Source organism: Haliotis cracherodii, unplaced genomic scaffold (assembly GCF_022045235.1).
Source record: "Haliotis cracherodii isolate W230 unplaced genomic scaffold, xgHalCrac1.p SCAF_11, whole genome shotgun sequence".
In the NCBI taxonomy this organism is placed as follows: Eukaryota; Metazoa; Mollusca; class Gastropoda; order Lepetellida; family Haliotidae; genus Haliotis; species Haliotis cracherodii.
This window is the reverse complement of record NW_027266266.1, coordinates 7,365,334-7,378,217: the sequence shown is the minus strand read 5'-3', so window position 1 is coordinate 7,378,217 and position 12,884 is coordinate 7,365,334. Positions and strand designations below refer to the sequence as shown.

Genomic DNA, 12,884 nt, shown 5'->3' with positions numbered 1-12,884 from the left:
TTTTTTAATCCAGTTATGTTAACTTTTAATCGAGTTAAGTTAACTTGCCAAACTTTTTGATACCTTTACCATGTTTAAACATGTCAGCGGAAAACTTTCAGTTGAATTTTTGTTCATATATTTTTTTAATGAGCGAAAAACACTGTTGGATTGCTTGTGTAACCTGATGTTTACTAGTGCACAGGCCTGAAACTTGTGCCTTCCATCACTCAACAAAATAACACGGGCAAACAATCAACAACATCAAAAACAAGACACGTCTAGGATACGCTAGCTATGGGACTGATTGCCTCAGGCTAGTGCATGAATATTTCCCTCTCAAAGCACATGTACTATCAGTCAGTTTTGTTGGTAAATTGATTCATTGTCCTTGTGTAGATTGATTTCTGTTTGCATCAGGAAGTCTATAGTAATCAACTGTGTTATGTCCAGGAATAAGGCTGGACATTAACAACCAAATGAAATGAACGTGTCACGGTTTGGCTGGTTTGAGGATCAATGCTGTTGATATATTACCATGATTCTTTTAACAGATATTGCGAGTAGTGAGCTGATGAAAGACAGATTGTGATATTCAGTTTCCTTTGTATCCAACTTTTGTTGTTGGAATATGGGTCAGGGATGGTTAAAGCGTTTATTTGGTTGTGTTGCACATGACCAAGGTTGGAATTGTCACATGAGAACAACAGAGAAACCTTTTGAATTCAATCATGCTGAAAGCACCTTAATGTTGCGCTACCTTAATGATTCACTAGCAAATTTAGTTAATATTATTGAATCTGAAAATAATTGTTCACTTGGTTGATGCAGGTCATCGATCCCAGCTGCTTAGATCAATGCTCATGATGTCAATCACTGGATTGTCTGGTCCAAACTAACAGGATGGTGCATGACATGATCCTTGTCCAAGCTCTTTCCCAGAGCATGACACTTCGTTACAATCTCGGTTACATCACTGCTACCAGTGTGGTCACGGCCATTACAAGAATCTTGAAATTTGCCCTCTAAACCCAAATGTAGTAACATATGTACTTTTGTTTATGTCTTTGGTAATGCGGTCGTAGTGAATTTTTAAAAGGTTTACAACAGACCTTATTTCCCCCATGAATTTACCCTTTTGTTTGTTTGGTCAGATAAGTTCGAGATTGCAGATGAACGGAAAATCACCCAACTTTCCCCTTTCATTCTTACTATAACAATTACATGATAGTTGTAATTAAACAGAAGCAAAGAAATTTTAGCAGGGGTAAGTGTATTTGGCGTCACGGCAGTCATCACTTGTTTGTAAACATAAGTCAGTCGGCTGCGAGTTCAACTCCAGGCATGGTTGTAGCCATCTATCACAGTGGGAAGATTTCACTGGTGGCAGCGATATATAGAGAGGTCCGTGAACGTAATATTGCTGTGAGGAGCTAGAGTCCTGGTCACGTAAATGATAACAGTAGAGTATATCTCTTCCTGTCTGTCAGTTAGCTGAGTAGTGGAACATGCAGCTCCAGATGTTCCGATCAATACCAGTAGAAGATGGATTACCAGTAGACTAGGAAAAGTCATACATCATTCGCATATAGATGTCGCCAGGGTCATCTCTGCACAGATATATTCTTCTATAAACTTTCCGCCAAGTGTCTAGACTGCTGTAGACCTTTCTGAGTCACTGTCTAGACTGCTGTAGACCTTTCTGAGTCACTGTCTTTGTACTTTGAACTCTCATGTTTCTTTGAAGTCAGAGAATGATAAGCTGTTGCTTTTGTGCCTCACCAGCAGCTTTGGGATCTTGTAATTTCTACAGTGTTAATGGTCCATGAATTTAACAGAATTCATAATAAACATTAAATCAAACAGAAATAACAGTTGGCGACTGAAGCCCGAGTCTAATAAAAGTCTATTCGGTTGGGTAAGTTCATGGTAATGCTACATATAATTACTCTAAAATTGACTGAACATATTGCAAAGAGCCATAAAACTGCAATGGAATGACATTGCTGGCAAATTGGGCACCTATCAACAATATAATATACAATTTTATTGGTAATTTATGATTTATCTACATTGTACAATGTAGGTAGTTTTAGGACTTGATTTATGTTCTAGTTTTTTAAATGGTGTTGACACTCAAGTTTTATCTAGAATATAGTATTGATTGAAATGAAACATTTTTATTTTCAAAATGAGACATAAACTGGAAGTTTCAAACCTTTTTTTACCCAGAATTGCCATGACTTAAGTCACGCAATAAGTATCGTAAAGTGAACAAAGTATCGCGATGCGTATAGTATTGGGGAATAGGCATATTGTGACATTCCTCACAAACCCCCACATCATTGGTCACAGAATCAATCAGTGGATTGTCTGGTCCAGACTTGAATATTTACAGAGCAATGTCATATTGCTAGAATCTAGAATACTTCTGAGTGAGGTGTTAAACAACAAACAACAACAAAACAACCATTGGTCCTGATAGTACTATTCCCACAGAATTCAGAGAAGTGTATTCAAATCCACATGCTTTCTGTTATAGCTGTTCCTTTATTTTTTTCCCTCAGTATATTGATGAATTTACCTTTTTTCAGAAAAAGTCTCGCCAGGAGAGTCATGGAGCTGGGAGTGGAGTGGAGATTCTGGAAAATACACCCTACACGGAGGGACCAGGAGGTAGTGGGCAGTACACCTACAAGATATACCACATCGGCAGCCACCTGCCAGGTAGGTGCTATAACACAAGGGGCAGTACACCTACAAGATATACCACATCGGCAGCCACCTGACAGGTAGGTTACTAAACACAAGGGGCAGTACACCTACAAGATATACCACATCGGTAGCCACCTGCCAGGTAGGTAACACAAGGGGCAGTACACCTACAAGATATACCACATCGGCAGCCACCTGCCAGGTAGGTGCTATAACACAAGGGGCAGTACACCTACAAGATATACCACATCGGCAGCCACCTGCCAGGTAGGTGCTATAACACAAGGGGCAGTACACCTACAAGATATACCACATCGGTAGCCACCTGCCAGGTAGATACCATAACACAAGGGGCAGTACACCTACAAGATATACCACATCGGCAGCCACCTGCCAGGTAGATACCACAAGGGGCAGTACACCTACAAGATATATCACATCGGCAGCCACCTGCCAGGTAGGTACCACAAGGGGCAGTACACCTACAAGATATACCACATCGGCAGCCACCTGCCAGGTAGGTACCACAAGGGGCAGTACACCTACAAGATATACCACATCGACAGCCACCTGCCAGGTAGGTGCTATAACACAAGGGGCAGTACACCTACAAGATATACCACATCGACAGCCACCTGCCAGGTAGGTGCTATAACACAAGGGGCAGTACACCTACAAGATATACCACATCGGTAGCCACCTGCCAGGTAGGTGCTATAACACAAGCGGCAGTACACCTACAAGATATACCACATCGGCAGCCACCTGCCAGGTAGATACCATAACACAAGGGGCAGTACACCTACAAGATATACCACATCGGCAGCCACCTGCCAGGTAGGTGCTATAACACAAGGGGCAGTACACCTACAAGATATACCACATCGACAGCCACCTGCCAGGTAGGTACTATAACACAAGGGGCAGTACACCTACAAGATATACCACATCGGCAGCCACCTGCCAGGTAGGTGCTATAACACAAGGGGCAGTACACCTACAAGATATACCACATCGGCAGCCACCTGCCAGGTAGGTACCATAACACAAGGGGCAGTACACCTACGAGATATACCACATCGGCAGCCACCTGCCAGGTAGGTACCATAACACAAGGGGCAGTACACCTACGAGATATACCACATCGGTAGCCACCTGCCAGGTAGGTGCTATAACACAAGGGGCAGTACACCTACAAGATATACCACATCGGCAGCCACCTGCCAGGTAGATACCATAGCACAAGGGGCAGTACACTTACAAGATATACCACATCGGCAGCCACCTGCCAGGTAGATACCATAACACAAGGGGCAGTACACCTACAAGATATACCACATCGGCAGCCACCTGCCAGGTAAGTACTATAACACAAGGGGCAGTACACCTACAAGATATACCACATCGGTAGCCACCTGCCAGGTAGGTACTATAACACAAGGGGCAGTACACCTACAAGATATACCACATCGGCAGCCACCTGCCAGGTAGGTACTATAACACAAGGGGCAGTACACCTACAAGATATACCACATCGGCAGCCACCTGCCAGGTAGGTGCTATAACACAAGGGGCAGTACACCTACAAGATATACCACATCGGCAGCCACCTGCCAGGTAGGTGCTATAACACAAGGGGCAGTACACCTACAAGATATACCACATCGGCAGCCACCTGCCAGGTAGGTGCTATAACACAAGGGGCAGTACCCCTACAAGATATACCACATCGGCAGCCACCTGCCAGGTAGGTGCTATAACACAAGGGGCAGTACACCTACAAGATATACCACATCGGCAGCCATCTGCCAGGTAGGTGCTATAACACAAGGGTCAGTACACCTACAAGATATACCTCATCGGTAGCCACCTGCCAGGTAGGTGCTATAACACAAGGGGCAGTACACTTACAAGATATACCACATCGGCAGCCACCTGCCAGGTAGGTGCTATAACACAAGGGGCAGTACACCTACAAGATATACCACATCGGTAGCCACCTGCCAGGTAGGTGCTATAACACAAGGGGCAGTACACCTACAAGATATACCACATCGGCAGCCACCTGCCAGGTAGGTACTATAACACAAGGGGCAGTACACCTACAAGATATACCACATCGGCAGCCACCTGCCAGGTAGGTGCTATAACACAAGGCGCAGTACACCTACAGGATATACCACATCGGTAGCCACCTGCCAGGTAGGTACTATAACACAGGGGGCAGTACACCTACAAGATATACCACATCGGCAGCCACCTGCCAGGTAGGTACTATAACACAAGGGGCAGTACACCTACAGGATATACCACATCGGTAGCCACCTGCCAGGTAGGTACTATAACACAGGGGGCAGTACACCTACAAGATATACCACATCGGCAGCCACCTGCCAGGTAGGTACTATAACACAAGGGGCAGTACACCTACAAGATATACCACATCGGCAGCCACCTGCCAGGTAGGTACTATAACACAAGGGGCAGTACACCTACAAGATATACCACATCGGCAGCCACCTGCCAGGTAGGTACTATAACACAAGGGGCAGTACACCTACAAGATATACCACATCGGCAGCCACCTGACAGGTAGGTTACTAAACACAAGGGGCAGTACACCTACAAGATATACCACATCGGCAGCCACCTGCCAGGTAGATACCATAACACAAGGGGCAGTACACCTACAAGATATACCACATCGGTAGCCACCTGCCAGGTAAATACCATAGCACAAGGGGCAGTACACCTACAAGATATACCACATCGGCAGCCATCTGCCAGGTAGGTACCACAAGGGGCAGTACACCTACAAGATATACATCGGCAGCCATCTGCCAGGTAGGTGCTATAACACAAGGGGCAGTACACCTACAAGATATACCACATCGGCAGCCACCTGCCAGGTAGGTACCACAAGGGGCAGTACACCTACAAGATATACCACATCGGCAGCCACCTGCCAGGTAGATACCATAACACAAGGGGCAGTACACCTACAAGATATACCACATCGGCAGCCATCTGCCAGGTAGGTGCTATAACACAAGGGGCAGTACACCTACAAGATATACCACATCGGCAGCCATCTGCCAGGTAGGTGCTATAACACAAGGGTCAGTACACCTACAAGATATACCACATCAGCAGCCACCTGCCAGGTAGGTACTATAACACAAGGGTCAGTACACCTACAAGATATACCACATCGGTAGCCACCTGCCAGGTAGGTGCCATAACACAAGGGACAGTACACCTACAAGATATACCACATCGGCAGCCACCTGCCAGGTAGGTGCTATAACACAAGGGGCAGTACACCTACAAGATATACCACATCATCAGCCACCTGCCAGGTAGGTACTATAACACAAGGGTCAGTACACCTACAAGATATACCACATCGGTAGCCACCTGCCAGGTAGGTGCCATAACACAAGGGACAGTACACCTACAAGATATACCACATCGGCAGCCACCTGCCAGGTAGGTGCTATAACACAAGGGGCAGTACACCTACAAGATATACCACATCATCAGCCACCTGCCAGGTAGGTACTATAACACAAGGGTCAGTACACCTACAAGATATACCACATCGGTAGCCACCTGCCAGGTAGGTGCTATAACACAAGGGGCAGTACCCCTACAAGATATACTACATCGGCAGCCACCTGCCAGGTAGGTAACACAACGGGCAGTACACCTACAAGATATACCACATCGGCAGCCACCTGCCAGGTAGGTTCTATAACACAAGGGGCAGTACACCTACAAGATATACCACATCGGCAGCCACCTGCCAGGTAGGTACTATAACACAAGGGGCAGTACCCCTACAAGATATACCACATCGGCAGCCACCTGCCAGGTAGGTTCTATAACACAAGGGGCAGTACACCTACAAGATATACCACATCGGCAGCCACCTGCCAGGTAGATACCATAACACAAGGGGCAGTACACCTACAAGATATACCACATCGGCAGCCACCTGCCAGGTAGGTACTATAACACAAGGGGCAGTACACCTACAAGATATACCACATCGGTAGCCACCTGCCAGGTAGGTACTATAACACAAGGGGCAGTACACCTACAAGATATACCACATCGGCAGCCACCTGCCAGGTAGGTTCTATAACACAAGGGGCAGTACACCTACAAGATATACCACATCGGCAGCCACCTGCCAGGTAGGTTCTATAACACAAGGGGCAGTACACCTACAAGATATACCACATCGGTAGCCACCTGCCAGGTAGGTGCCATAACACAAGGGGCAGTACACCTACAAGATATACCACATCGGCAGCCACCTGCCAGGTAGATACCATAACACAAGGGGCAGTACACCTACAAGATATACCACATCGGCAGCCACCTGCCAGGTAGGTACTATAACACAAGGGACAGTACACCTACAAGATATACTACATCGACAGCCACCTGCCAGGTAGGTGCTATAACACAAGGGGCAGTACACCTACAAGATATAACACATCGGCAGCCACCTGCCAGGTAGGTGCTATAACACAAGGGGCAGTACACCTACAAGATATACCACATCGGCAGCCACCTGCCAGGTAGGTACTATAACACAAGGGGCAGTACACCTACAAGATATACCACATCGGCAGCCACCTGCCAGGTAGGTACCACAAGGGACAGTACACCTACAAGATATAACACATCGGCAGCCACCTGCCAGGTAGGTGCTATAACACAAGGGGCAGTACACCTACAAGATATACCACATCGGCAGCCACCTGCCAGGTAGGTGCTATAACACAAGGGGCAGTACACCTACAAGATATAACACATCGGCAGCCACCTGCCAGCCACAACAGAGCTTATAGTGGTCAGTACACCTACGAGGCACGAAATTGCTTTTATTTTTGTCATGCTATGATGGAGACAAACATACTGTGATTTCAATGTTGAGCTAGATTACTTTTTAGATTTTACCTTGCTAAATTTAACATTTAACCTCAAGCTTATCAAAATCAATTTACACAGTTATATGTTCAGCAGCGTTAGAAATTGGCACTGGTCCTATAGTCCTTGTCAAAGCACCCAATAGTTAAGGTATCATAAGGACTAGTAGAAAATTTGCCGTTTTAAAGAGTTTTGCTGTATGTTATTATAAGGACTAGTGGACTAAAACTGCTTGTTTCTAACGATGCTTGTTACAGGTAACCTAGCTCTACATTGAAAACACAGTATGTCTATCTCATTAGCAAACACATCATTGCAGAGTTATCAGAACAACATTGCTCAATGTCAGAACTTCAGAAAATTATGATGATTTCTTAACGAATAAGGATTTATCAGTATGTGGTAAACATTTTATTGTTCCTTTTGCACAGTTTGGTGTGTCTGGATCCAAAGATCTGAGCCATTTAATGAAGCAAGTGTTTTGTATTTGAAGGTTGGTTTCGAGCGATCCTACCCAAGTCAGCTCTCAGGGTGGAGGAGGAGGCCTGGAATGCCTACCCCTACACAAAGACCCGCTACAAATGTCCCTTCATTGAGAAGTTCCTTCTGGAGATTGAGACCAAGTACCTAGACAATGGTGGCACAACAGACAATATCTTCAATATGTCCCCGTCAGATATGAGGCAGAGAGTTGTTGGTGAGTGCCTCAGGAGGAGGGACAGATGGAGGAGAGAGTTATGAATCAGCAAATATTTATAGCTTAAGTCCTCTCTGTAGTGCTGGGGTCCCCTCTGTAGTGCCAGGACCCCCTCTGTAGTGCCAGGGTCCCTTTGTAGTGCCAGGATCCCCTTTGTAGTACCAGGGTCCCTTTGTAGTGCCAGGATCCCCTCTGTAGTGCCAGGACCCCCTCTGTAGTGCCAGGACCCCCTTTGTAGTGCCATGATCCCCTTTGTAGTGCTAGGATTCCTTTGCAGTGCTAGGATTCCTTTGCAGGGCTAGGATTCCTTCGTAGTGTCAGGGTTCCTTGATTGTATTTGAATCCCATTTTATGATCCTTGGTTTGTTTCCAAAATGCTTGTGATCTCGGGTCTCCAAAAAAATTATAAACATTTATGACTTGGGTTACGTTTCTCCCACATTATGCTCACACAGTGAGATGTAACTAAAAATGTTCTAAGCAGTGTAAGACCCACTCCTTCTCTTCATCATTCACACACTTGCAAGAGGGTGTCAGTGAAACAGGCATCTTGAACAATGTCCTGTTCCTTTTGTTATCCCCCCGGCATATAATGCGGGGGGATATAGCGATCAGCCAGTCTGACTGTCGATCCGTCTGTCCGACCGTCCGTAATCATTTCCTTTTCCAGGGCAGAATTTGAAAACCATTCAGTGTATTTGGTCGAAACTTGGCAAAGCTATCAGGCACATACTGAAGTGGTGCCTTTTGATATTAATTTTTTTACGAATTTTTATTTTTTACAATTTTTATGGAAAGAAGTTGGACCTAGACTCCATTGGGGAACGGGTTCGTTTCCGGGCCAGAATTTCGAGAAATATTCAGTGGGTAAACAATATATGCTTCTTAAAGAACATTCAACTGTTGACTCATTACATACAGAATTGCACATTTACTAGTGGTTACTTTACAGACAGCTGCCGGGGGGGATATGTCATCTTTCTGATGACTTTTGTTTTGTGTGGCATTTCTTTTCTTCAGACTGCATTTGCCAAATCAAGACATGAAAAGAAATTTACCAAGCAGAAAGTTCACTGACAAATGACCCTATGTTCAAAACTGTGAATGCTATGAGACCAAACCATTTTAGCAAGGTGCCATCTGATCAGCTAAAAAAAACTGTGTCCTTCGTCTTAATTGGTTGTTATAGTTTGCCCGTGCGCATATGATGTCTCCTTCTAGGGATGGTTTGTCGAATCGCAATGGAGTGGTCTCAAATCAAACTGAAATAACTCAAACTCAAATAACATAATGACAGCACTGGCTTTGAATGTGTTGCGATTATGAAGTCATTGCTGTCAAAGGGCCCAAAGACAGATGGCGTTTTATGTCACATAGTTTATGTTTCAACAAATGTTCACAGCAGCTGTTGACAGAATATTACCAGGCATTTACGAAAAGAAATCAATGATCCTGGTCTTTTTCTGTACATATTTGTGTTGCAAGTAAGTAAGTTGGTGTGGAAAAATTCAGATTGATTTTCAATTTTAGAACATCTGAAGGCTTACAAAACCCATTGTAACCATGGTAACAAAATTGAAGCGAAATGTGTCTCACTTTGCACGCTTAGTGCAGTTCCAGTGATTGATTATACTCACTGAACGATCTGTTATCCGTCACCATGCAGTGATGAATAAGAAGTAGCAATAAATGTGACTAAAATAAATATCATTTCATACTGAATGTTTATCTCATTTCAAATTTTCAAATGTTAAACCAAAACACTTTAAAGGGACTGGACGTCGACCATTTTGAAGCTTTGTTTATAAACAAATGGTGGTAACCGCCGAGCATCCTCGAATCTGCTCGCCTTATCACCAGTGTGTCCTTATCACGTGACCGGACTCTTCTCATGTTTGTAAACAAATGCCCATATCGTATTCGATGTAATAAGCCCTCCGCTCTAAGAAGCGCCCACGGCGATTTTGCTGATATATTGGCAAGTGAACGATCCCAATTCCTTCTGATTGATCAGTGTACACAAGACTTATTTATTTGTGTATAATACGCACTCGTGTGTTATATACACCCTTAATTATGGGCAATTAAATTCTGGAAAAATATATCTGTCGTATATAAACAGTCAGGCCGTCAGCATAAATCACGAAATTTATCTTTCAACTTTGTTTTTCCACCAAAATAATATTCTAATAAGAGTCTTTCGGTCCGCTCACCATATTGTAATTATATAGATGTGCTACTACAACTGCGACATTGAGGTGCATGACAATATATCTTTACACATCAAAGTGACCGTATCACTAGCTTTCTGTAGGGCTTCCGATGACAGGACGTGGAGAATAAATATGCAAAAGGAAATAGTTTTTCACGTTTAAGGATGTTTCCTCAATGAAAGTTAAACATTTCTTGACTTATGTTTATCTAAATGAGTCGGCTCATCCTAAATGAAACAGGTGAAAAACACATAAAATGGACTGTGACAATGTGATGATGTGACAGAGGTATTTGGCTGGTCACAAGGAACCCTGGGTAGGAGAGTGATTGGCTTCAAACAACTGAGGCATATCTATTTTGTTATCTGGGGGCACGGGTGGCCCAGTCCTCTAAGGCACCGCAATTCACTGTGCAGAGGTTTCTAGGTTTGTCAGCACCATACCCATGCTCGTGGGTTTCACGGAAGTGGTAAACGTCTTAGACCTGCATCACTTCGGGCTTTCCTCCTACATTAAGCTGACACGCCGTGATATAACTGGAATACTGTCAAAAGCAGCGTTAAACCCGACTCACTCACTCAGTATATTGTAATCTAGGCTTTGATAACCACTTGCTTCTGATCTAATCAAGCTGGCAATTACTGGTAGTATTTTGTAACTAATCCATGAGAAAAACACACGAGCATTCTCTCCAATTTGCCTCCATTAACAAAATAAGACTGAAGCCAGTTTACTCGGCACAGCGCTTCACTGTGCGGAGCTTGATTGTTTGGGTTTGAGAACCGAATCAGGCATGTGATGTCACACTCGGAAATTATTTCATACAGCGTTAGAAATTGACACTCGTCCTATAGTCCTTGCCAAACTGCCCAATATCTAAGGTATTATAAGGATTAGTGGAAATTAGCCCTTTTTAAGGGTTTTGCTGCATGTTATCATTAAGGACTAGTGGATGAAAACTGTTAGTTTCTAACCCTGTTTTATGCATGGTTTAAAAACACACAGAACGATTGATGTACTGTCCCTTTAACACATTATTAATATGGAACACATAAAACATGTTAAACAATTATGACTGAAGAATGCTTGGGTTGTTAATTCAATCATACTGCACAGCTGGCTTATGTTTCGCTGGAGCTAGTCTCTGCGCATTATGATTTGATAGAGCTAAGTCATGTATCCCACAACATGATACATGTATAGGTAAGGCTGGCATGCATTATGGTACGAACATGTGTGTAAAATAGTGTTTTCTGCCAGTATGAACAGATTAGTCCTGGGACGAGTCCAGATTTACCACCTGGGTACTCGACCCCCTATTACCCTACCCTGGATACCCGCTGTAGCGTCAAGAGTTAAAGGTACAAAATGTCCGATTAGGAATTGTTTTACCGGACACCTAGCAAAAAGTATCTTGGAACATCTATAAAACGATCTGGTCATGCATGCACTGAAGTTGACTGAACCTATATCTTTACTCAAAACATATTTAAGAAGGAATGAGCGTAGAGTCAGAAAGATATGCCAGCAGTAGTGACTTGTAGATAACTAGGTAGACACAATTTTATGGATAACAACTTCTTTGATACTGTTTGTTTGTTTGTTTGTTGTTTAACGCCGCACTCAGCAATATTCCAGCTATATGACGTCGGTCTGTAAAAAAATTGAGTCTGGACCAGACAATCCAGTGATTGACGTCATGAGCATCGATCCACGCAATTGGGATCAATGACATGTATCAAGCAAGTCAGCGAGCCTGACCACTCGATCCCGTTAGTCGCCTTTTACTTGCCGTAAAAGCAATGTTTTGGTATAGATCCATATACCGTTGTCAAGCGAGCAATGGTATAAGGATCTATAACGAAACGTTGCTTTTTACAGTATTAAAGAAGTTGGTATCCATTAAAATTGTGTCTACCTTTTAATCCGTCAATTTCTAAGTAATGCCTATAAAACAATTGTAGATAACTATGAAGTTGCAGCTGTGAATTTTTCGCATTAAGCAATATATCATGTGACTAACCTCGGGTCCGGGTGGTCCTGTGGGTACCCAGGTCCTACTCAGTACCCACTCAGTATCCGAGTTACCCATCCCAGCCCTAGAACAGATGGTCTCAAATCACCGTTAAGAATGACTGAAATCTACCAAATGTGTTTCGGATGAGCTTGTTTTCACTCCATTGATTATGGAATACATCTACCTGCATGAATTGTGTATCATATTGCAACTTTACTGTTGAAATATGTATCATATCACGGCAAAGTATCATTGCTGTCCTAAATGGCACTTTGCTTTGCTGATGATAAATGCTATATATCCCACAGATGACATTCTTCCC

The 12,884-nt window shown here is 43.8% G+C and overlaps 1 protein-coding gene across 1 annotated transcript in view; it reads left to right on the top strand.

Annotated features, from left to right (window-relative positions):
* LOC139456166 (protein retinal degeneration B-like) overlaps positions 1-12,884 on the top strand; it is a 165,400-nt gene that overhangs the window by 85,854 nt on the left and 66,662 nt on the right. The window contains exons 3-4 of the mRNA XM_071237721.1: positions 2,574-2,706; positions 8,129-8,332. Coding sequence (XP_071093822.1) covers positions 2,574-2,706; positions 8,129-8,332 — 337 coding nt within the window. The remainder of the gene's footprint in view (positions 1-2,573; positions 2,707-8,128; positions 8,333-12,884) is intronic.